General features: G+C 36.8%; 2 protein-coding genes across 2 annotated transcripts in view; both read right to left on the bottom strand.

Moving 5' to 3' along the window:
* Positions 1 to 12,289, bottom strand: part of LOC132699998 (phosphatidylinositol N-acetylglucosaminyltransferase subunit Q) — a 29,501-nt gene extending 17,212 nt beyond the window's left edge. The window contains exons 1-3 of the mRNA XM_060667035.1: positions 12,168 to 12,289; positions 5,092 to 5,372; positions 3,200 to 3,392 (exon numbers count right to left, since the gene is read on the bottom strand). Coding sequence (XP_060523018.1) covers positions 3,200 to 3,392; positions 5,092 to 5,333 — 435 coding nt within the window. The 5' untranslated portion in view covers positions 5,334 to 5,372; positions 12,168 to 12,289. The remainder of the gene's footprint in view (positions 1 to 3,199; positions 3,393 to 5,091; positions 5,373 to 12,167) is intronic.
* Positions 1 to 23,385, bottom strand: part of LOC132698999 (mucin-2-like) — a 475,159-nt gene that overhangs the window by 181,918 nt on the left and 269,856 nt on the right. The window lies entirely within an intron of this gene.

The following is a 23,385-nucleotide window of genomic DNA, read 5'->3' as shown; positions in this document are numbered from 1 at the left end:
CGTAATCTGAAACAGGCGCTACAACTGGGAGCTAAGTTAAGAAAGGTACATCGAGCCGTCTCGTTCAGCCGGTCGCCTTGGTTAAAAGCCTATATCGACCTAAATATTGCACTACGTCAGGCTGCCAAAAACGAGTTTGAAAAGAACTTGTTTAAATTGATGATCAATGCTGTGTTTGGAAAAACAATGGAAAACATACGGAACCATTCCAACGTTAAGCTTGTGAAAAACTGGGAAGGTCGCTACGGTGCGGAAGCTCTGATTGCCCGACCCGAATTTAAAAGTGCAACTATAATTAGTAAAAATCTCGTTCTTATTGAATTAAAAAAATCTGAAATATATTTTAACAAACCTATCTACGTTGGGATGTCAATTATGGAGATAGCCAAGACAACAATTTATGACTTTCACTACAACTACATTCAAGAAAGATTTTCCAATTCCCGAGTTTTATATACCGACACGGATTCTCTTGTATACGAGATATTATCCATAGACCCGTACGAGATTTTAAAAAAGGATTGTTTCCGGTATTTTGATACATCGGACTATGCGGAGGATAATCCGTACGGTATACCCACAGTCAATAAAAAGGTTCTGGGTATGATGAAGGATGAGAATAATGGGCGAATTATGGACTTAGAGCTAAAATGTACGCCACAAAGCTATATAAGACATCGGAGGAAGAGGAATCCGCCAAACAAGAATTGATGGCTGCAGAAACAGATCGAGAAGCATTTGAACGTGAATTTAAAAACTTGGGTGTAACGAAGAGGATCAAAGGAGTTAAAAAATCCTTCATCAAAACCAAGACAACTTTTGAAGATTTCGTCGATTGTTTGCAAATTTTAGGGGAGACGGTAGGTTTGGTTGGTGCTAAGAGGGTATGGATCGAATGACCTTTGAGCGGACCAATTTCCGCTAATATGAACCTTAAATTTTCTTATGAGAATTTACGTGTAAAACGGCCGAAACTGCTGTTGAAAGCAGGTATTATATCTACTGTTATATAATCGGTGTTTTTTTTTTCGATGTATAGAAATTGAAGTTGGCATTACTGTTCAAGATGGCGACCGATTTAGCAGCTGTCAAGTGATTTATTCTCAGTTTGGTTTGGCAATTCATCATGAATAGACTCACGCCTGAACAACGCTTGCAAATAGTGCAATTTTATTTCGAAAATAATGGTTCTGTGCGGAATACGTATCGCGCACTACGTCCATTTTATCGTCGACAGTCCGATTAACCATGGAACGTTTTCGCACCACGTTTACTCTTATTGATAACTCGCATTCTCAGAAATGCCGTACGTTGTGTACAGAAGAAGTTATTGCTGCTGTAGAGCGTAGTATTGAGGAAGACCCGAATGAGTCCATCCGCCATCGAGCACAGGAATTGGATCTGTGTCCATCCACTTTATGGAAGATTTTGCGGAAGGATCTTGGTTTACGTGCTTACAAAATCCAACTCGTGAAAGAATTGAAGCCAAACGATTATCATGTAAGGCGTAGATTCGTCGAATGGGCCCAAAACGAGATTGCCGTTGTTCCCGATTTTCATAAGCGAATTTTGTTTAGCGATGAAGCGCACTTCTGGTTGAATGGCTACGTCAACAAACAAAACTGGCGCATTTGGAGCAAAACTAATCCTCAAGTGTATGTCGAAACACCGTTACATCCAGAAAAACTGACTGTTTGGTGCGCTTTACGGGCTGGTGGAATCATTGGTCCGTACTTCTTCAAATACGATAATGGCCAGAACATTACAGCCAATGGTGATCGGTATAGAGCTATGATTACTAACTCTTTCATTCCTGAATTGAATAACCATGATGTGCAGGAGATATGGCAGGAGATGTGGTTTCAACAAGACGGCGCAACATGTCCCACAGCTCGTGCCACAATCGATTTATTGAAAGACACGCTTGGTGACCGCCTAATTTCATGTTTTGGACCTGTGAATTGGCCTCCAAGATCTTGTGATTTAACACCGCTAGACTACTTTCTGTGGGGCTATGTAAAGTCATTGGTCTATGCGGATAAGCCACAAACGCTTCACCATTTGGAAGACAACATTCGCCGTGTTATTGCCGATATATGGCCACAAATGTTGGAAAAAGTCATCGAAAAATGGACGTCCAGATTGGACTACATCCGCGCCAGCCGTGGCGGTCATATGCCAGAAATCATATTTAAAATGTAATGGCACAAGATTATCTTTCGGATAAATAAAATTCATGTCAATCGAATAATCCATCGTTGTTTTATTGCAACTTAAGTTCTATACATCGAAAAAAAAAACACCCCTTATAAAATAAGGATCGTTTACTAAGGAATTTATTAGTTAAAAGTATCAAAACTTAAGAACAAAATAATAATAATTTTTATGAAAGTCCTAAGTTTTTAAATTTTTCCATTAAAGATTTAAAATAATGTTTCTTGTAGGCTTCTGCCATCTGCATATTCTCTTGGAAAATGTCGAAATGTTTTTGATAACGTTCGTTAAATTTTTAGACATTAAAAACATTCAAAAAGTTTTGTGTTAATGACTTAATTGCCATTCGTGATTCACAAGCTTTTTAAAAAATTGTCAACTGGCAGTAAACATTGGGTACCGTTTCTTTAGTGCTTGTTTTTTTTTCTGCCAGATTTAACCCTAATCTTCTTGGGCAATTAAAAGCCGTTTAGCATTTTTTACAATAGAAAACGTTTGATTGGTAATATTTCAAAACCTAGAAATTTTTTTGGTTTAGCAATGACTATAAGGAAACCAACCCCAACATTCAAGTTATAGCTAATACATTTTCCTCTTAGAAACAATCAATATATCAAACATTCAAAATTGCGAAAAAGATTTGGGTAAGAAAGTTATAATGAAAGTATTCCGTTGAAACGTGTGTAATTAGCGCCCTCTGCAGGCGACCTAAAACAAAATTATGTAATAGATCATAAATTGACAATCGAACTTTTAAACCTTCTAAACTAGCAACATTTCGTTGATTCAAGCGGTACAATTTGATGTTTACATTTCACCCATTCATTACGAACCGCCCAGTATAACTAATCAAGATCGCAAAAGTATTGTAGTATTGTTTCATACAGCTTTACATTTATTCATTTAAAAATACAGTTTTAAGTATATGCGAACTGTTCTACAAGAATCATAAAGCCATAGACTAGAGACTACCAAATAAACTTACGGTGGCGAACACGATATAATACATGGTGGTAGTGGGCAGGAGAAACAACAAAATCGTGAAACCCAACGTCCCGATGAACAACTGGTTGGGAGAGTATTCGCAAGAGTCGACGCGATTTCTGAGCGGGTTGTGTTTCCTACCGATAAACAATCGCCACAAGGACACTAGTCCTTTCACTTGCAGCGAAAATAGCCTGAAAAGAACAAAAAAATTAAATACAATTTTTACGTCCTTATAGAGTTGAAGTTATTGACGTTGAACATCAAATTTTTGCTGACGATTTGAAGAAGTTTATTAGGATATTTAAGGACTGCTTCAAGATGGAAGATTTTATCGATGGAATGGTGTATGGAAAATAAACCGATTCTGGAAGTTGAAAACTGCTTTATAGAGTATGACGTAATATAGCGAGTGAACAGTGTTCATAATTATATACAAAAAATGGGCTCTGAAGCGCCTCGAATATAGGGTTGTATTTAGAGAAATTGTAGGTCATTTAATAATACTGATGTACGAAAGATTTCTTATTTTTCATTGGACAGAGATAAATTAATCTCATCGTGGAATAAGTGCAAATTAAATTTTATATATATTTTAAAGGAGATAATTTTTATTCCAGAAAATTGAATGCCGTAAATTGACACAGCAATTTTGTTAAGATCAAAATTTTTAAATTTAGCGGATAAGCAAATCGTTTCAAAATCCCTCAACGATTTGGTGACAAAGAGCGTAAAAGGAATATTCCATTTCAGCCAAATTTAATGAAAGACCAGCAGTGGATGTTAATGCAGCAATAGCTCCCAGGAAAACTGCATAGATAGTTCCTAAGTATTTTTTTTTTGCTTTGAATGTGGAATTATTTCAAAATATAATCTTTTAAGCGTGGAAAAATGAGCATTAGGAAATATCCATCACGTTTTACGGCTTCCGCCTTTTCATTGCCAATTTAATGCGATAGAGATGGTTTGTTCAGATTGTAAAGGGTATTATAATACCAAAATAGGATCCATCAATCTCGTAATATTTGATACTTCACTTGCTCAAATAAAAGAATAATACTTCAAAAAATGACAGCACTAATGTACGCACCCAGACTGCTCGATAAGTGAGGCTTGGAAAAGTGATAAATTGATCGATACATTTAATATTCTCCCACTTCTTCTTCTTCGATATGCATAAATCGGACGAAGATATTTTTTACGATGATGACTAGTTTTTGTTCCCCTTCTTTGCTGTTTGCGTTGCGGGTTTTCGTTGTGTTTGTTGTTGAAGCGTTGGGAGTTTTTCAAAAATAAACATGTCCAACTGATATTTGTTTTTTCCAATGTGTTTGATGCTAAGTACATGACAGTTTTTGCGAATGACAGTTTTATGGCCGTGTTTCTGGTAGGTTCAACCATTTAGAACACGATCACTAACGTCCACGTTGCAAAAACCATTACAAAATGGAATTTTATTTAATTTTTTGCATATCCGAACGTACCTACCTAAAAATCGGAACGCATCTAAAAATGGTCGCAATATAGCTAACAAATACGGATCATTTTTGATTATGTCACTATACGTAACGTAAATCTGCAACTGCTCTGAGTCAGAGCAGTTGCTCGGTCACTCAAAATAAGATCGCTAAACCGAATTGAAACCTTTGAGATGTAGACACTAACCGAAACAATACTCCTGGTTCGTAACGTAATTAATTAATCTCTATAAAATAATTTTGATATGAAAAATAGGTGGAAAAATATGTCCTTCGCGATTCAAACAAAATTTTGAAATATAAAATAATATTAATAATAAAAAATTAAAATAATATAGAGTAATTAAAACATTTTTTTATCCTCTTTCTGATGTAGGAGGTGTTGAGCGAGCACGCTTATTTCCGCAACGCTAACCTGGCGGCGTAAACGTAGATACAGTAAACGTGGAACGTCATCATCGAAACAATGTCTATCAGCATGGCGAATTGGAAGGACACTCCCAGAACGGCCGGCAACACCAAAAACAGGAAATACTCGTTTAGCAGAGGCCGAGTCGCTTGTAGGAAAATTCGCCACAGGTTGATGTGATAAAAAAAGAACATGCCCAGCGAGTTGTTGAATGCGTGGTTCAGCTTCAGGCCGATGGGCGATCCCATGAGGTATACCAGCAGGTGCTTCAGGTTACCGAGGAAGGACTGCAATAAATATTGATTTTTAATCATCGTTGATACAGGGTAGTAAGTGATTTCAAAAAGTTTTGGTTAGTAATTTCAAAGAGTTCTAGGTTTGGAAGTTACTACTTTCCCAAAAGTTGATTTTTTTTTATGTTTTCGATTCCACGATCAATATGTTTCAATGGTATATTACTCACAAACCCGTACGGTAATATCCCGGAAATGTCCGAAGATCGGTGTATAATTATGTTTTTTTTAAGAAGGGAGTAAAAACTAGCATATTATGCAAAACGTGCGGTAAACGGCATTTGAGTCACGTGTTTATTTGGCAAGAGCGGAGTGAGTATTTATTAAACGAGTGACTTAAAAAGTTCACCAAACATGTTGCATACCAGACTTTTTCTACGACCGTTGGTTTTTGGGTACATTTTTGCGAAACAACACAAATACATTCACTGACATGATCAAAATTCACTACGTGCGGTAAAATCTCCGAAAATGTCCAATTGCTCCCAAACCTGTGCTGTAATATTCCGGAAACGTCCGAAGTGGAACAAGAAACTCACGTGGTAAAGTGAGGTTTCCCGCATGCTAGGTCGATGTATAATTAGATATTCTACAGAAGGGAGAAGGAAGTAGACAGACATAAACCGGTATTTAACTTTAGTAAATATTTATGTAGGTCTAACCTCAGGACTACCTCGCTTGGGTTTCTCTTTGTAGTCCACAATAAAAGATTCACAATACTACAATGACGTTCCAGAACCGTACTTCGGTATTTCGTGCATACAAATGCTGAAAGCTGGCGGATTGTGTAGGGTTTCATCGGCGAGATCCCCGATTATTATTGGTCCATGCAGTGAAAAATCCATTCTTACTTTTAAATCCTACTATTAAAATACAACAATCCGCACGGCACAGTTCTTGCCGGCTAATATCTTAAATACGGCCCTGGCTGAAAAGAATGGTCCTTTCCACTTTACACCAGGCGGGTCTTAAACATATTCTGAAGTCAAAACCATAAAAGGTTGTAAACACGGTATATATTTTGGAGAATTCAAGCTAAATCTTAAGTTTTTTTACACCATTTTTTTTTACTCCATTAGACCGTCCATTAGAAATTTTTGGAGAAACAAAACAGATATTTTGTAAAACTTTGTATATGGCCATAATTGGCGTTTGAGTCACAAATTTATTTGATACGGGTTAGTGCCTAATAAACTAGCTGAGCCCCAGTACTTGTATTGTGCGTTAGGCCCCCCGCCCCTCAACGAATGGTCGTGAGACGTTCTTCAATTATAAACGGACCAATGAGGCGGTCACACCAAATATTCACTGAAAATCTATCTTGAAAACAGGATTCCCGAGTTTGTCGTGGATTTTCAAGTTTCCAACAATATGAATTACTGGTGTTATTGATACCGTTTTGGGTAAATGAGGCGTCATCACTAAATAATATTATCCGACAAATCCTTTAATTTCTCAATATCCAACGAGTAAATTCAAGTCTTGAAGCGTAGTCGGCAGGATTTAAAGCTTGTACAGTTAAGATGTGGTACAGATACAAACCGAAATTGTGTAAAGTGTAAAAACATTTCAACAACTGCTGCTCGTCCTTTTCCATTACACAATTCATAAACAAAGTGAATGTTGGCGTATTCTCCCTTCCAAAAAGTAAACATTGTGCTTTGATATATATATATATATATATATATATATATATATATATATATATATATATATATATATATATATATATATATATATATATATATATATATATATATATATATATATATATATATATATATATATATATATATATATATATATATACCTGTGTGAACCTGCTTTTCTACAATAATTGTACATTGTTACATCATCACCAGGGGTGGCTACAACAAGATCGTTAAGTCTAGCTGTTTGTAAATTAAATGCCGTGAAAACGCATTATTCTTGAAATTAACATACATCAATAAAATGAACCAAAGCAATAGTCTATGATAATTTGTCAAAAAAATCTTTGAATTACATCTGGAATAATATTAAAAAATATATAGTTCATTTTATATTATATATAAATGAATAGATTTCAAAATCTGACATACTAACTCCAACTAATTGCGAAGTTTCAATTAGATCAAAAGTACAGTACCCAACCTCCTTATTAGGTGTGCCCAATATCACTGAAACACAATAATAACAAATAAATGCAAAAAAAAACAAATTTTAACTAGTTCAAAATCGAAGTGGATATTGTCAACGTAAATCAGTTTCACCGCCGTTGTCTGGAAATAATCCAATAACTCGCAATAACTTTATCGTTTTGAAAATGCCTCCTCTGGTTAATATTTCACTTTGTTTTTTGTTACTTGTGGAAATTGAATTACAAAGTACGTGTTTTGCTAACCAGGAACAATGAAAGACATATCCAAAATATCTTCTTTAAATATTTGCTTATGATTGCCTCTATCTCACTTGCTATCCTACAGTTATCCAAATTTTTCAGCTCCCGAACTTTAAACATGTAATATAATTTTGTAGATTTTTCTTTTTTTTGTGTTCCTTTATTATTTAAGATTCGTATGAGGTGAAGTTTGTCTGCCTCTGACTGCAATTCGTTTTATTGCAAGTTTTTTGCAGAGAAAGTCAATTCTATCAAAAATGATTATCCAGTTGAACTGTGGTGTAAGAGCGAAAAATGGGAAAAAGTTTCAGCCGTATTCGAGAAAATTTGTTCTCTTTTTTTCACAAGAAGAATGCCCCAATCAGTTCCGTGAACAACTCATGACAACTAGCCGGTCGATTTGCCTCAACATGAGCAACAGACGAAGCCGCCAAAACCTTCTAGAACATGAGAAAGCTTTGATACTGCAGGAGATAAACAAGAGAAACTAGTAGCTGGTATACCTACTCCTGTGAAAGACCAATCAAAACCCTTCAATTAAGCTTCGGTTAAAACAAAAAAGAGGCGGGTAGCGGAACTGGCAGCTAGCAGGACATGTGAATCGTGATACAAAAACGATTAAATGTGAGACTTCTTCACTAACTCTTCATCAAGCTCTTGCCCTATAACTTAGATCTAAATCTGTCTTCTGCGAACTGCTTTTCAAGTTTATATAAATTGAAGCAATCCAAAGCTGCTCTCTTACCGTCATTAGTTACAGTAACTGAAATCTCAGCTGACGTGAGTCTACAAGAACTTCTTCACCTAACTGCCCAAAGCACAGTCAATCTTTCCAATTTTGAAAATAAGAGCAGTCGATCCACACTGATGTGTGAATGACGTTTCGACGGCAGATCAAGCCACAGTCACTTTAAACAAAAAATTTTGCAACATTTTACTTATTAAATTTGCCAAGAATGTGACATTATCTACGAGTTGGATGGCAGTGTGAGCAACTCTCTACCTGATACAAACGCCTCGTCTAAGTGCATGATTTGAGGTGCTACTCCGAACTTGTTGAATATAGTGTGTGAAAACTATCGCTTAGGTTTGTCCTGGACGGATTCCCAGGTCACGCTGGTTTGGGTGTCTTCTTCGCCACACAAATAGAAGACTTTTGTTTCCAATCGAGTCAGCTATATACAAGACATTGTATCTCGCGAATCTTGACACCATGTACATTCGTTACAAAATTATGCCGATTGCGCCAGCCGCGGTTTAAGACCCGTCCAACTCTTAGAGACTGCTATCTGGTGGTCGGGTCCCATTTTCTTGTTGGAGTCTCCAGCTAATTGGCCGAAGCAGCCAAACCTTGAGTTTGATACCGAGACACTTGTTAAATGTTTCGACAGAAGAGAGGGCAATTGTTGTTGTCTTGTTGGGCCGTTTTTCATCTCTAACAAAAATCAAGCGCACTTTTGCTTATGTCCTTGCTTACACAATTCGAAGTCCGAGTGTGACGCCTATCGAAATCGAAACTTCTTTTGCCACCATGGTATAATGCGTTCAGATTGACGTATTTTCTACAATTTACTCTAAGGTTTCCCAAAACGAGCTGCTACCTAAACCTTTTAGAAAACTAGCTCCTTTGTGGATTCTTTCGAATTACTTAGAGTTGGAGGGAGTCTCCACAATTCTCAGCTACCTTTTGACACAAAACATCCATTACTTCTTCCAAAATCACATAGACTTACCTCCCTCATCATCGAAATAATTTGCACCCAGGATCTAAAACAATGCACTACCACATGCTGCAACAATTTTGGACGTTCGAAGAGTTTTCAACTCTCCTCAATCAGGTTGAAACAGTTTTAAACTCACGCCCTATATGCAGCATCAGTTCAAATCCTAATGACTTGCAATCTTTAACTCCCGGCCATTTTTTAGTTCTAGAACCGTTGTGTAGCCCAATTCCAGATCCCTCTTTGGACCAAGTTTCCCTAAACCGCCTAAGCAGGTGGCAATACATTCAAAAACTGCAAAGTGAGTTTTGGAGACGTTGGTCTCTTGAGTATATTAACACTTTCTAAGAACGCCATAAATGGTCCAAGCCTTCACCACCTATTTCAAGGGGGGACTTGGTTCTCGTTAAGAATGGACAACGTCCTCCTCTCCAGTGGTTGTTAGTTCGAGTCACCGACCTACATCCAGGCAAGGATGGTGTAATCCGTGTTGTCTCCCTTAAAACCACGGGACCTTGCAACGCCCAGTCGCAAAAATCTGTCCTCTGCCAGGAAATGTCAATGTCAAATGTCGTCATTTGAATAAAAAAAAATCCTACTTCAAAAACATTCGTTTTTGAAGTAGGAATTGCATTTGCATTGTACCTAATAAGGACAATGAATTACTATGTTTGGACTTAATGGGTCCATTGCCTCCTTCAGGGGTCACCCAATTAATAGTACCCGTGGATTGTTTCAGTAAATATGTTACCTTACATGCTCTAAAGCTACTACTACTGCCGCTTGTTTAATATACTTAATAAAACACTATGTTTCGAAGATAGGACGTCCCAAAATTGTGTTATCCGATAACGGAACGCAATTTGCAAATAAGAAATGGATTTCAACTTTAAAAGCGGAAAATGTTAAAGTATATCATACGTCAGTTTACTACCCACAGGGTAATCCAACTGAACGGGTGAATCGAGAGATAGGACGTCTGTTACGATCGGTATGTTATAGTAAACACACCACCACCACTATTTTGCCCTTGGTGCAAAAATGGCTAAACCGGGCGATCCATTTAGATATCAATTTTCCACCAGAATACCTACATTTTAGTAATACAACTGACCCAGTCTTGAAAGCAGTAGAGTTCCCTAAATCATTGTTGCCTCCACGGGATCTGATTATCCAATTAGCTTATAAAAACCTATTAACAAAGGCGGAGAAACGACAACAACATCACCTTCAGTCAAGAAAGGTGATGAAAATCTCAGTGGGTGACGAGGTGTTAGTAAGAACTCACAAATTGTCATCAGGAGAAAATCAAGAAAGGGCCAAATTCATTTGTGGTGGTCGAAGACGGTACTGGAGCCTGCCTTGGTACCCAGTATGCTAAGATTAGTTTTAAACCAAATTGCATGTTTAATTTAAAAGGGTGTAGCATACCGTATGCGAATGGCTATTTATTTTGTTGCCATTTAAGTTCTCGAAAGTGCGCGAGTGGCGGTAAATATAAACCAGTGCGAGTCACGAAGGGACGGCCAATAGGATGCGAGGGGAAGTGCTGAGACGACGGCGAAGTTAAGGTGGGCTGAGGCGAACAGTGGGTAATAGGAACGCAAGAGAAGCGGTTGCGCTGCAATGTTGTCGACGTTCCACTCGGAGTGGTTAATACCGCAGACTTGTGTGTGTTTCGGTTCGAACCTTGTTGTTTATTATCAGTGCGAAAGCACCTTCGGCACATACTGTTACTTGTCAGTTTAACAATCGCCTCCCATTTACTTAGAGTAGTATTTATTTGTTTATTTTATTAGTAAATGTCTTCAACCATGCGACCAAGAACCTCACTTCCTTCGTTATAATTATAACGAAACATTACAGGATCCATAACAAAAATTCCCAATTTTAGTTTTCGACTGTAAAAAGCACATTTTTCCAAAGACCTGTTTTTCCACAAGAAAGTGGAAAAGCTCAGTTTTCTCAAAAACTACTCAAAATTTCGCATGCTATACAATGAAAAAAAAAACTCTAAATCAAGCGAACAATTAGAATTTAGAATGTTCGTGTATTTTTAAATAAGTATGCATATCCTTCAATCTGATTTTTTAAATGTTTTTCACGATTTCCAGCTTCTAAAAATGAAAGCCTGTGCAGTGAGAAACAGGCTAGAGTTAAAAATGTGCGGAGCCGACTTCGCAACGGGGCTCCCTCTATTACGCGATGTAAACTTTGAGTGTGACATGCGATTGTCCATACTTGTCGGGGAACGATCTTTGTAGATTGGTATATCTGACAAAAGTTGTCTTTGTGGTGACGGAAAATGTTGGTACAAAAGTTTAATTTACTTTAAATGGCGAAGTATGTACGGAAGTAAACTGAGTATAAAGGTATGCCAGGTGAACTGCACATTCACAATCTCAATAACCAATACGGATGGGCAATGTCGCAATACTTATCGTACGCAGGGTTTAATTGGCTACATGGAACAGGAAACAGGAAAAAAACCGTATACGGCGAATCGGACGATGGTTACGTACTTAAAATGGGGAAAAATTTTCGAATTTACCTGAATATCCCTGGGATCGTTATTTTCCAGGATCGGAAAATGTTGTTGTCCAAAGTACGCATCTGCCTCCGTTTGGTCGTTTTACACGTTTTAAATGTTTTCACGACATTTTATTCTTTTCAAACAGCTAAACTTACCGATCCTCTTGCAGCAAACCTCTCCCCCCCTTACTGTGGAGATGTTACGAGAAAAAAGCCGATTCCTTCAAAGATGATGACGTCACGAGCGTAGAACGTCTTATCCCTTACACACAGCTGACGTTACGACATACCTAGGAATGAAGAGATCAATTATTTTTTTTGTATTTAAACGCAAGTTCGATAGACGGGATCTAATTTTATTAACCAAATATGTTGTATTCTCTCTCTCTTAAGTACCAGCATGCTAGAGAGAATTTTAAAACAGATAATCAAAATAAACGTTTCCTACGGTTTTTTAACCTTAACCTTAACCTTTAACAAAATCTATACCTCTCGTGCCAACACTTTTTAAAGTTTAATTCAATGACGTTAAATTATTATTATTTTATAACAGCCCTCTGATGTTTTGACAGGGATATTAAAGATTACCGCCCGAAGGAGTGTCACGAAAACATATAGATATTTTGGTATCTGTGGTACGTATCTGCAAAGATGATGACGTCAACCATCCACTAGTGTCACGAATGCATATCGACGTAACCCCTGCTGATGACTTCATAAAGGTGTATGGACGTTTCCACTATGTCGCCGAGCCCCCTGTTACTGTATTGGGTTTGTTTTCTTTTTTTGCAGAATATAAATTAATAAATTTATTGTAGAAAAGCACAAACATTGTTTGGTATCGTTGGGACAAAACCGTAACTACTGCGAAAAAAATGTTACATTCCTATAGTGTTATATATATATTTTGAGAAAATTTTGAAAACTGGTGATTGTATCGATTGTGAGTCTTATAATTTAGATGTTTTTGCTAATTATTCTAAATATTTACTGCCTTCAAGCTACCCCAGGCAGCGGAGGGTCGACAAAATGACGTCACTAACTGTTCACCAAATATGCCGTTAGCAGGAAGTGAATTGGACCTACTAATGTCTCAAACGAAGGACTGCATTTAAATGACGACTTTCTTACGTCAACTTGAATCGTTAAGTTTTGTCATTTAAGTATTCGTTACGTCCGCTTAAAGTCAGGTTTTGGTCAATAATGCCGACAAATATGACAATTTTTAAATTGGCCTTTTCTTTTTGGAGTGGCGGAAATCGAAAGTAAATCACACAGAAACTGCGGCTTAAATTACATAGAACGTCTTTTGCGATTGCGAAAAATGGAGAATTATAGGTAATGAATAAAGAGAGCCTTTGTTTTAAACAATTATTAATATAACTATAATAATCAGGCTCTTGAATTTGATTTTTTCACGAACATTTAAATTAGTTCTATTGAATCACCCTGTATAAGCGGAGCGAACTAACTTCAAGACAAGAATAGGATAAATCAATGTACCAATTTATAAAATTGTTGGCATAAACACAGGGTGTTTATTTTCTTTGCCGGGTTCAATTTCTTGTATATCACAAATGAATTAAATAATGCGCAGTTCAACATAAACATAAAAGCCTTTTTTGTCTATTTGAGACTTTTTCTTATAATAGGATTATAACATCTGCCAAATTGACACCGTTCATATACTTATTGTAATGCATAATTCTTTCTGGTTTTTTAATAACTTCAGAAGTTTTACGATTTATTTTACCGGTTTCTATAAGCCGAGCCTGATGTACCCGTTGAGATCATTCTGACATATCTCTTGTCTTTCCATACATGAATTAAAATTTTTTTTTTCTACTGAAAAATTGATGGCCTCTTTTTAATTTATTTTTTTTATATCTTGAGGTAACCCACAATTTTCTCTAATTGTACCACAAATTCTTATCTTATCATTTCCCAAAAATGGATTTATATTGACATCACTATCGTTTTCGGACCAGTGTGTAGTTGTATTGTTTTCGCTTTCAAACGCTGTACCATCGGAATCGCTGTTCTCAGAATCACTTACAATAGGTAAAACCTTTCTTTTAGTATTGATTACTATCTGAATCATCGCTCTCATCTGTATCATTTTCATCACCAGATAATATATCAGCATAAAAATCATTATTCTCATTGCAAATATTATTCCATTCAAAATCTTCTTCTTCCATTATAAAATATAAACACCAAAGTCAAGCTTCAAGCAAAATAAAGGGGAATCACCTAATATAAAAGTGGAATTATTGAACTAAATGTACATTCTAATAACTATTAGGAAACTTTTAAGAATTTTGCGTCCGCCTATGGGAGATTTTTAGTCACATTTAGTTACGGGAGATGTCCGCTTATTAGAGCTGTCCACAAGGAGAGCTTTCACAGTAATATGAAAGTAATTTTGAAAAGTAACCATACTCATAAAGATGTATAACCAAATAAAGCAAATAAAACTCAATTACCTTGCCAACGTTTTCGAACACTTCCAATATGGTGTTTCGATGCTGCAAACAAAAGTTTACCAGAAACATCCCCAACAACAAGTCGAGGGTAGTAGCAACAAGAGCATTGCCAATTCTAGGAGAGAACTTCTTCTCCTTTCTCAGTGTGTTGGCGAACCATTCTGCGGTCTTAAGTCGATCTTCGAAATGTGACAGGGTGGCACACTGCTTGGTCAACGGTTTGGCTATGTGAAATACCTATACAATGGAAGGATAGGATTATGCTCGGGGAGTGAATGTTGTTATAGGCTATTTCAGAATCGTGTAGAGTAATAAAATGGGAAATTGCGGCAATGTCAGTGTCGCCCATGGACGTAGATAAATTTTGTACCAATATTCGTTGATTTTGGGAGGCTTCAGGGAAAGGGAAATAGAGAAAAAGCGATCGCCATATTAGGGGACTTTGGTTCGGCAAATTGTTTTCAAGATACAGGGTGTTTTTGAAAAATCTGCATTTGGTGGGGAGGGGCATAACTTTTTTCTTTAATAAGATAAAATGATTCATCTCGTTCAAGAGCTAAAGGAACACTAAGCATTATTACTAACTTAAAATCTGAAACCCTCCTTACAGATTGTCCTTTTAATCGAAAAATGTTTAGAACATACTTCACATGCAACGGACAAATTTACGAACAAATATCAGGAACTGCTATGGATACCCCACTGTCGTCTGACTTTGCTAATATTTTGTAGAACATTTTGAAAAACTAGCCACTGACAAGTTCCATCTAGAACCGAAACTGTCGAAGAGATATATAAATGACGTTCTTGGTATCTGAAATCCACACACACAAACACAATTTCACAATCGAATAAGAAAATAAAAACACTATTCCCTTTATAGACATTCTTATTCATCGAAAACCACATTTAAATTTGGACCATTCGGTCTATAGAAAACCGCAATATCTCTGTCTCAACCCAAATCTCTTAGCCAGGAATTAAAACATATCACTTCAGTTCTTTTCTCACACAATTTGTTATAAAGATTAAGTAAATTAAATTAAAATATTAATTAAAAAATACACTTCACCAAAATAACTCCGTAAATGACCTCCCGTTTGCTACTGCATTATATATTCAAAATATCATCGATCCAATTTAAAAAATTCTAAAAAAATACAACATCGAAACATCTACATCTACACATCTACATCTACAATCGGCACAAGATAAAATAAAAAATATCAACCAGCCTAAAAGAACACGAGACTTCGACAAATAACTTCCTAAACTTTTTCACTGAGCTTCCCAGTTGCAATTATGAAATTAGATATGATTTCAGAGCTTTGTGACATTGTCCTGACATACTTTCTACTTTCCATAACCACGAATTTTTTAAAAAGCTCTTTCATTACCCCGAAACCACTAGATATTGTTATTCTTGCAGAAATGTTCAAAAAATATATATCTTTTAAAAAGAAATCCTGAATTATGTTTTAATTTTGCTATACTTTTTCCTAGTTTCATTTATTTTTGTTTCTTAACCAATTTAACTGAACTGAATGATAATTCATCAGTACTGCAAAATAAAATAACTATTGAGGAGTTTGATGTTTTCAAAAGTGTTTTGTTTTTGTTAGTGCAAATGTGACTAAATTCATATTTAAAATCACGCGCCAAGCGCCCAGACCGACAACTGTATCGACCGAACTTGCCCGAACGAAACCGAACAGGATAACGGGCAGCTAAGCTCCCGCCAGTGCAATAATAACAACGATACGTAGAGCTACGATTGAACTAATTTATTGTTTTTCGCAATAAATCCACTAAAAACGTGAAATTCTCAAAACTTTTACTGGTCCTTCGATACCACACAACATTTTGGTTCCTCCGAACAGGATTTTGAATCACCAAGTGTTAAAAGTGAAAAACCTGTGGATTACTGCGCTCCTGCAAAAGCGATTTTGCCGCTATACCGAGTCGCCTTTCTCCTTGTTCCGTCCAGACTTCACGGCGCTGCTCACGTTTCAGCGACTCACCGCCGACCCGGCAATTACGAAGTTTTATGTTAGGCGATTTGGACATCATCTTCAACGGCTTGAGCCAGAAACCACTGCACCAGGTTTGAATACACCCTGCGATGTAAGTGCGTTCCATTTTCACGCTTCCTAGGAATTTAACGCCTTTATTTGGCAACTGCTTTGCATTTTATTTTCAACATTTCGTTTTCTTTGAATGTCTTTATCGCAATTACACCTGTTAGTTTTAGTTAGTTATATTTTAGATCGTTTGAGCACCGCATTGCATTTGAAAAAATGGCTGAAACAGATGAAAAGCAATTAAAAGCTCTCTTACGCGATTTGTAAACCATTTTAACTCTATTAAAAGCGCTGAAACAAATTTAGATGAGTTACAAACACGTTTGAACAGAGCTGAAAAATTATTTGATAATTTTAATGACGTACAACTGCAGATTGAATCTGCCGATGAAAATTGTGACACCAATTACGACAATTTACACGCTCCCGAACCAGAAAGTTTCGAAAACACTTCCTTTAAAATTATTTCAGAGGTTAAAAACTTCATTTCAAAAGCAGCGTACTTGCGGATGTGCAAAAATTTAATTATTTGCGGCTTTCACTGAAAGGTACCGCCGCTGATACAGTAAAATGTTTGCAAGTTTCGGATGCGAATTATTAAGGTCGCATGGAAAATGCTTGAAGAACGTTTTGAAAATAAACATTTATTAGTCACCAATTACATTAAAACAATTTTTAACTTGCCTACTATCACAAAAGAATCTCACCAGGGCTTGAGACAACTTTTAGATGGAATGCAAAAAAACCTACGCGCTTTAAATGTTCTTACCCGCCACACCGATCAATGGGATGATTTATTAAATTATTTGATTTCCTCCAAGTTTGACATATACTTCAAAACAGTACAAATGAATTACGTGTTTAACTAGCTTTTTAAAGGAACGATGCAGAATTCTAGAATCAATAGAATCAAACGATTTAAAACAACAACAATTTTACAAACAACTATTTACCAAATCTTCAAAATTTTTGGTATATGTGTCAACAAGAAACTGTGCTTTATGTGAAAAAGACCACACAATTCATTACTGTTCTGAATTTACAAAACTTATTTCAAATGAGAGGTTAAACGCAGCGAAACGTTTACGCCTTTGCATAAACTGTTTAAGTACAACACACTCTACAAAGGATCGTAAGTCTACAGGTTGTAGAAAATGTGATAAAATTCATCGCACGCTTTTGCATTTCCCAAACAAGGATTCCAAACCAAACACTGTTACCACAACTACAGCCAACGATAGCGACAGTGCTACTTCTACTAATTGCAGCACTTCTGTTACACTAACTGTCAACACATCAATCAATAATCAGGTTTTACTTTTCACTGCAGTCGTGACAATTTCTGACAGATATGGAACTCCACACGATTGCCGAGTTTTGCTTGACAACGGCAGTCAATCTAATTTAATTTCACAACGTTGCTGTGACATTTTAAATCTACCCAAAACTGAAGTTGACATTTCGATTTTTGGAATCAACCAATTAGATTATCCCGTAAATTGCGTGGTCTCTGTTGAAATTAATTCCAAAACAAACAACTTTCGGAGAACACTTTCATGCTTGGTGCTGCCCAGCATAACAGGAGATATTCCTGCGTTTCCAATCAACAGGGCAACATTAACAATTCCGATAGGACACCTGTTCATGGCCTATTTCGAAGCTCAAGCGATCCGAGAAAGTCAACTCAAGCCGAAGCTCTGGATCCGATACGTCGACGACATTTTTATCATATGGTCCCACAAGGAGGCTAAGCTAGATCATTTTCTAACTTACTTGAATTCTTTACACGATAGAATCGAGTTCACCATAGAAAAGGAGAAGGACAAACAACTACCATTTCTGGACGTCCTTTTGACACGATCAGACGGGAGAAAACTGCAACATCAAGTATATCGCAAACCTACTCACACCGACAGGTACCTGAATGCACAATCGCACCATCACCCTAGTCAAATCCAGGCCGTTGCCAATACTCTGATCTGCAAATCGGTGAGACTCACAGACGAAATCCATAACAAGCAAGAAATGGAAAAAATCACACGAACACTCCGAGACAATAACTATACGGAGTCTACTATACGAAATGCCAAGAGGACGAACACAAGGACACGGCGAGACTCAACTAAAGAACAGGAAAGGGAAGACGTACCTTCAACTACTTTGCCATATGTAAAAGGAGTAACTGATCAAATAGGAAGGATTCTGAAACGACATCACATCAGAACAACATACAAACCACACAAAACAGTGGGTCAACTAATAGGAAATCCAAAGGACCCTTCTCACCTAGAAAGTCAAGGAGTCTATCTAATCCCGTGTAGAGACTGTCCAAAATATTACATAGGACAAACTAACAGAAAAATATCAGCCAGAATCGAAGAACACAAACTGGCTCTAAGCAACAGACAAATGACATCGGCAATCTACCGGCACCACCTGCAGACGGGTCACAGAATGAATTTTGGAGAAAGCAAGGAGATCGCAAACATTACAAAATTCAAACAGAGAACAATAAGGGAAGCGATTGAAATTCAAAAACATGATAACATAAACAACAGAGATGATGCCTCAACCCTCCCTGCAGTTTGGAAAGTGGTACTAAACCACACTAACAGCGTGATTGCACAGCCTATTGTTTCCACCAATAGCGAGGAAGCGCCAACCACCACGACGCAATCAAGTCGAACCAATAGTGAGGTAGCACCGCTAGTCGCGGCAATAATTTACCCTTTCGTAACGAAAATGCCCCCTCCCAGCTCAAATTTGCTAAACAGCGTTACCTATCTTTGGAAAAACGATTTCTAAGAGGCCAATATGTACCGCTCAACCAATTGTCCGATGGTAATTCACCACAAAAATATTTTTTGCTCATCATTGTGTCATAAAAGAAGGAAATGAGACAACTAATCTCAGAGTCGTATTTCATGCCTCGATGAAAACATCTTCTAACCTCTCTCTAAATGATATCATGTTGAAAAGCCCTACTGTCCCACCTGATTTCGAATGTTTCGATACGTATTTACGTGCGATATTAAGGAAATGTATCGACAAGCGAAAATCAACCCCTCTCAAGTTCATTTTCAAAATATTTTATGGCGAGATAACCCCAATGATGATTTAAAATGTATCGAACTGGAAACTGTTACTTACGGTATCAAACCCGCATCCTACTTAGCTACCAAATGCTTAGTCAAGCTAGCTAAAGACAACTCACACATTTTCCCACTTGTATCTGAGACCATTCTGTATCAGTGCTACGTAGATGATATTTTGTCTGGCTGTAATTCCAAATCTGAACTGATCCATCTCCGCTCTGAGCTCATACAATTACTGCAATCAGCAGGGTTTAGTTTGCATAAATGGCATTACAATTATCACGATCTTCAAGATCAAACCGCAAATCAAATGCAAACCATTATCATAAAGGATGCGACAAGTAAAGTGCTTGGATTGTCATGGAACCCTCTCGAACATAACTTCAATATCACTGGTCCTTCATCTTTGAAATTATTACCAATAACAAAAAGGCAAGTGTTATCCCAGTTGGTTCAAATGTTTGATCCTCTCGGTTTCATTAGCCCAATAGTTATCACCGCAGAAATACTTATGCAGAAAATTTGGTTGAAAAGATTAAATTGGGACGATGAGCTAACCCCTGATTTAAAAATTGCTTGGGAATCATTTTCACAAAATCTTAACCAAATTCCAAAATTGAAAATTCCTAGATGGTTTCATAATTCACCGGAATACAAGAAGGTAGAAATTCATGGATTTTCAGACGCCTCTCTTGCTGCCTACGGCGCAGTACTGTATTTACGTACGATCTACCACAACCAAACTGTCCCTTCGAACATTATTTGTTCCGAGTCCCGAGTAGCACCTTTAAAGACTATCTCTTTGCCCCGGTTAGAACTGTGTGGTGCGCTATTATTAGCCAAACTTGCCAATAGAGTCAAGTCGATACTACCTTACAAAGGTTTGGATGTGTTTCTTTGGACGGACTCCCGGATCGTACTCTCCTGGCTGAACGATTCGCCATCTCAGTGCACAATATTTGTTGCAAACAGAATCTCCGAAATCCAGGATTTATTTCCCGTATCATATTGGCAGTACGTAGATTCCAAAAATAATCCAGCGGACCTGGTGTCCAGAGGAGCTGACGCATACTCATTATTATCGAATTCGCAGTGGTGGCACGGTCCTACTTGTTTAACAGATCCAGATTTCGAAATAGAAACTGTCCCGCGAATGTTAAAGCTAGACGCTTTGTCGGAACAAAGACACGTGTCAGCGCATAGTGACGCATTTCCAAAGTTTACAGACATCTTTTCTCGTTTTTCAAATTTCAATAGAATTTCTTTTTGCCAACAATGTTCCAAGATTAGACATTTATTCTGGAAAAGATTTTCTGTCAAATACCTTAACAGACTTCAACATAAACCCAAATGGATTAAACCCCTCAAGAATCGTCAACCTAATATGTTAGTCTTGGTAAAAGAGGACAACAAACCCCCGCTTTACTGGTCCTTAGCAAGAATACTAAAAGTAATGCCTGGTTCTGATAATAAGGTCAGAGTAGCGGAAATTAAAACGAAAGATGGAGTCTTCGTGCGACCTATTACAAAGCTCGTACCTTTGCCTCTAGACTAGGTTGAAGACTACGCTTCAACGGAGGGAGGTATTGGTATTGGTATTAAAGGGGGGCGCCCTCGCTGGCGTCCAAGCACTTAGGTCACCAGATGGGCCCGTTGTGCCCCCAGGCCGCTCTAGAGGGCGTCCAGAATGCAGTCCCTCCTATAGAAGGTCAGCAACTCCTTTAGCCCAATACCGTGCACAGAGTCCGGATCGATCAGGGCCGTTCCGAAGACTCCCAATCTTGCCCATGTCAAGGCAAGGCACTCGGTGAGCAGATGATACGGGGTCTCCTCCCCTTCCATGCACCACCTACACTCCGGGTCGTCTCCAATGTCTAGCAAGCAAAGATGCCTCCTAAGCTTGCAATGTCCTGTGTAGGCCCCCGGAGGGGAGGATGTTTAAGTTTAAAAAACCGCGCGATTAGCAAAACTAGCGTTTGATTACTGTGCCAAAAGAAAATAAATGATATTTAACATGATTTTTCTTAAGATTTTAATATCTCTACGTTTTTCGTTTTGGTATGATGATACGAATTTTAGCCAACGGTGTATATAATTTTTAATGACAAATTAATTAAAAGCTTAAAAAGTTTAGGTTAAAAAAAGTACATTTATTTACAATTGATAAAATAAAATTAACATTCAAAAAAATCTCATATTAAAAAAATAAAACTCAAAATCTAGTTATATTTTTTAATTTTATGCACTTATACTTGTAAAATATTGTATTTTTAATTTTATGAGGTGTTTGTTTTTTCGTTGACAACTAACAACTTTCTTATTTTAAACGGAACACTCTGTATATATAGGCATTTTTAAAATTCATTATCGTTTCTGAGATATTTTGAATGAAAGCCTTTTTTATATTTGGGGTTCGTTTAATTTTAGAATCGCAAACTTTAGCGGTCTATATTGACAATTTGAAAGCAAATAAAGATATAGCGGTCAATAACTAACTAAAAAAATATAAACATTTTAAAAAATATATTTTAATTTCTGTTAAGTAGCTCGTATAATGTTGTCTATTTCATAAAATTTTTGATGTAGACATAACTTTTCTAACAGGAAACGGAAAGTCGCTTTTTAAAAACTTTATTTTTCCAAACTAGAAAAATTGATAGTTTACCGCAACTGACTAACAAATAAGCGAAACAACAACTTTATGTGACTTATATATATGGAAGGCTCGTAACATAATTCCTTCCTCCTCAGATTCAGCTTCAAGGGTTGGCGTGGAAATTGAACATTGGCTAGCTCGACAACTGGTTTTGGTATTCTTTTGCCTTCTTTGATATTCCTTACATTGAGGAACTTCTTATAGCAAGCGTAGCAGCCGGCGATAATAATTATCCCATAAATCGATAAAGTCCTTCAATTTGGAGACTCGACGAAAGGACTTATAACCGAGATTTCATGTTATTTCTGCAGTTTTTGTAGCTAGTCCATCTGGTTGAACTGGCAATTGGTTAATATCATCACCAAATTTGGATAAAAATATCCACTGGCTAGTGCTGATTGATTTTTCGCTTACAAATACCCCTTGGCTAGAAGAAACCTTACAGTTGGTACATGAAACATGTACCAGCCTGGATGAACGTCTCTTTTTTATAATTGCAGACCATTTTAATTTTTTCCGAAGGAAGATTTCAATCAACTGATTGGAACCTTCCATACGTTGGAATTTTGGCTTACAGTGAGATTGTTAGCATACGGCCTTGTTACCGGCCTCAAGTAGCTGTAGGTCGCAGGGATTATTTCTAGCGATTTCCTGTAGGCAGACTTCTCCGCAGATAAATTATTGTGGAATTTATTTTTTAGCAAGAATTTATTTGGCGGAATTATCGCTTTAAACTGACTGTCATTAATTGAATACAGATGAAAATGATCAAAAATATCGATTGGAGCAATCGGGCCCTTATATATATATATATATATATATATATATATATATATATATATATATATATATATATATATATATATATATATATGTTATTTTCTAATTGTTAACGTAACATTCAATATCGATTAAATTTTGAAATTTAAAAATATTTTCCGGAGTTACGTTTAATCGAAACTGTTTTTTATTTAAGTACTTTTCTACTCTCGCTTTTATTATACTAGGATTTACTGTATTTAACCTCGCAAAAGAGATTCAATTTTCATTGTCCTG

The sequence above is a fragment of the Cylas formicarius genome, unplaced genomic scaffold (genome assembly GCF_029955315.1).
Source record: "Cylas formicarius isolate icCylForm1 unplaced genomic scaffold, icCylForm1.1 PGA_scaffold_3__17_contigs__length_32017465, whole genome shotgun sequence".
NCBI lineage: Eukaryota > Metazoa > Arthropoda > Insecta > Coleoptera > Brentidae > Cylas > Cylas formicarius.
Note: the sequence above shows the minus strand (reverse complement) of the source record. Positions and strands in the feature narration are given on the sequence as shown.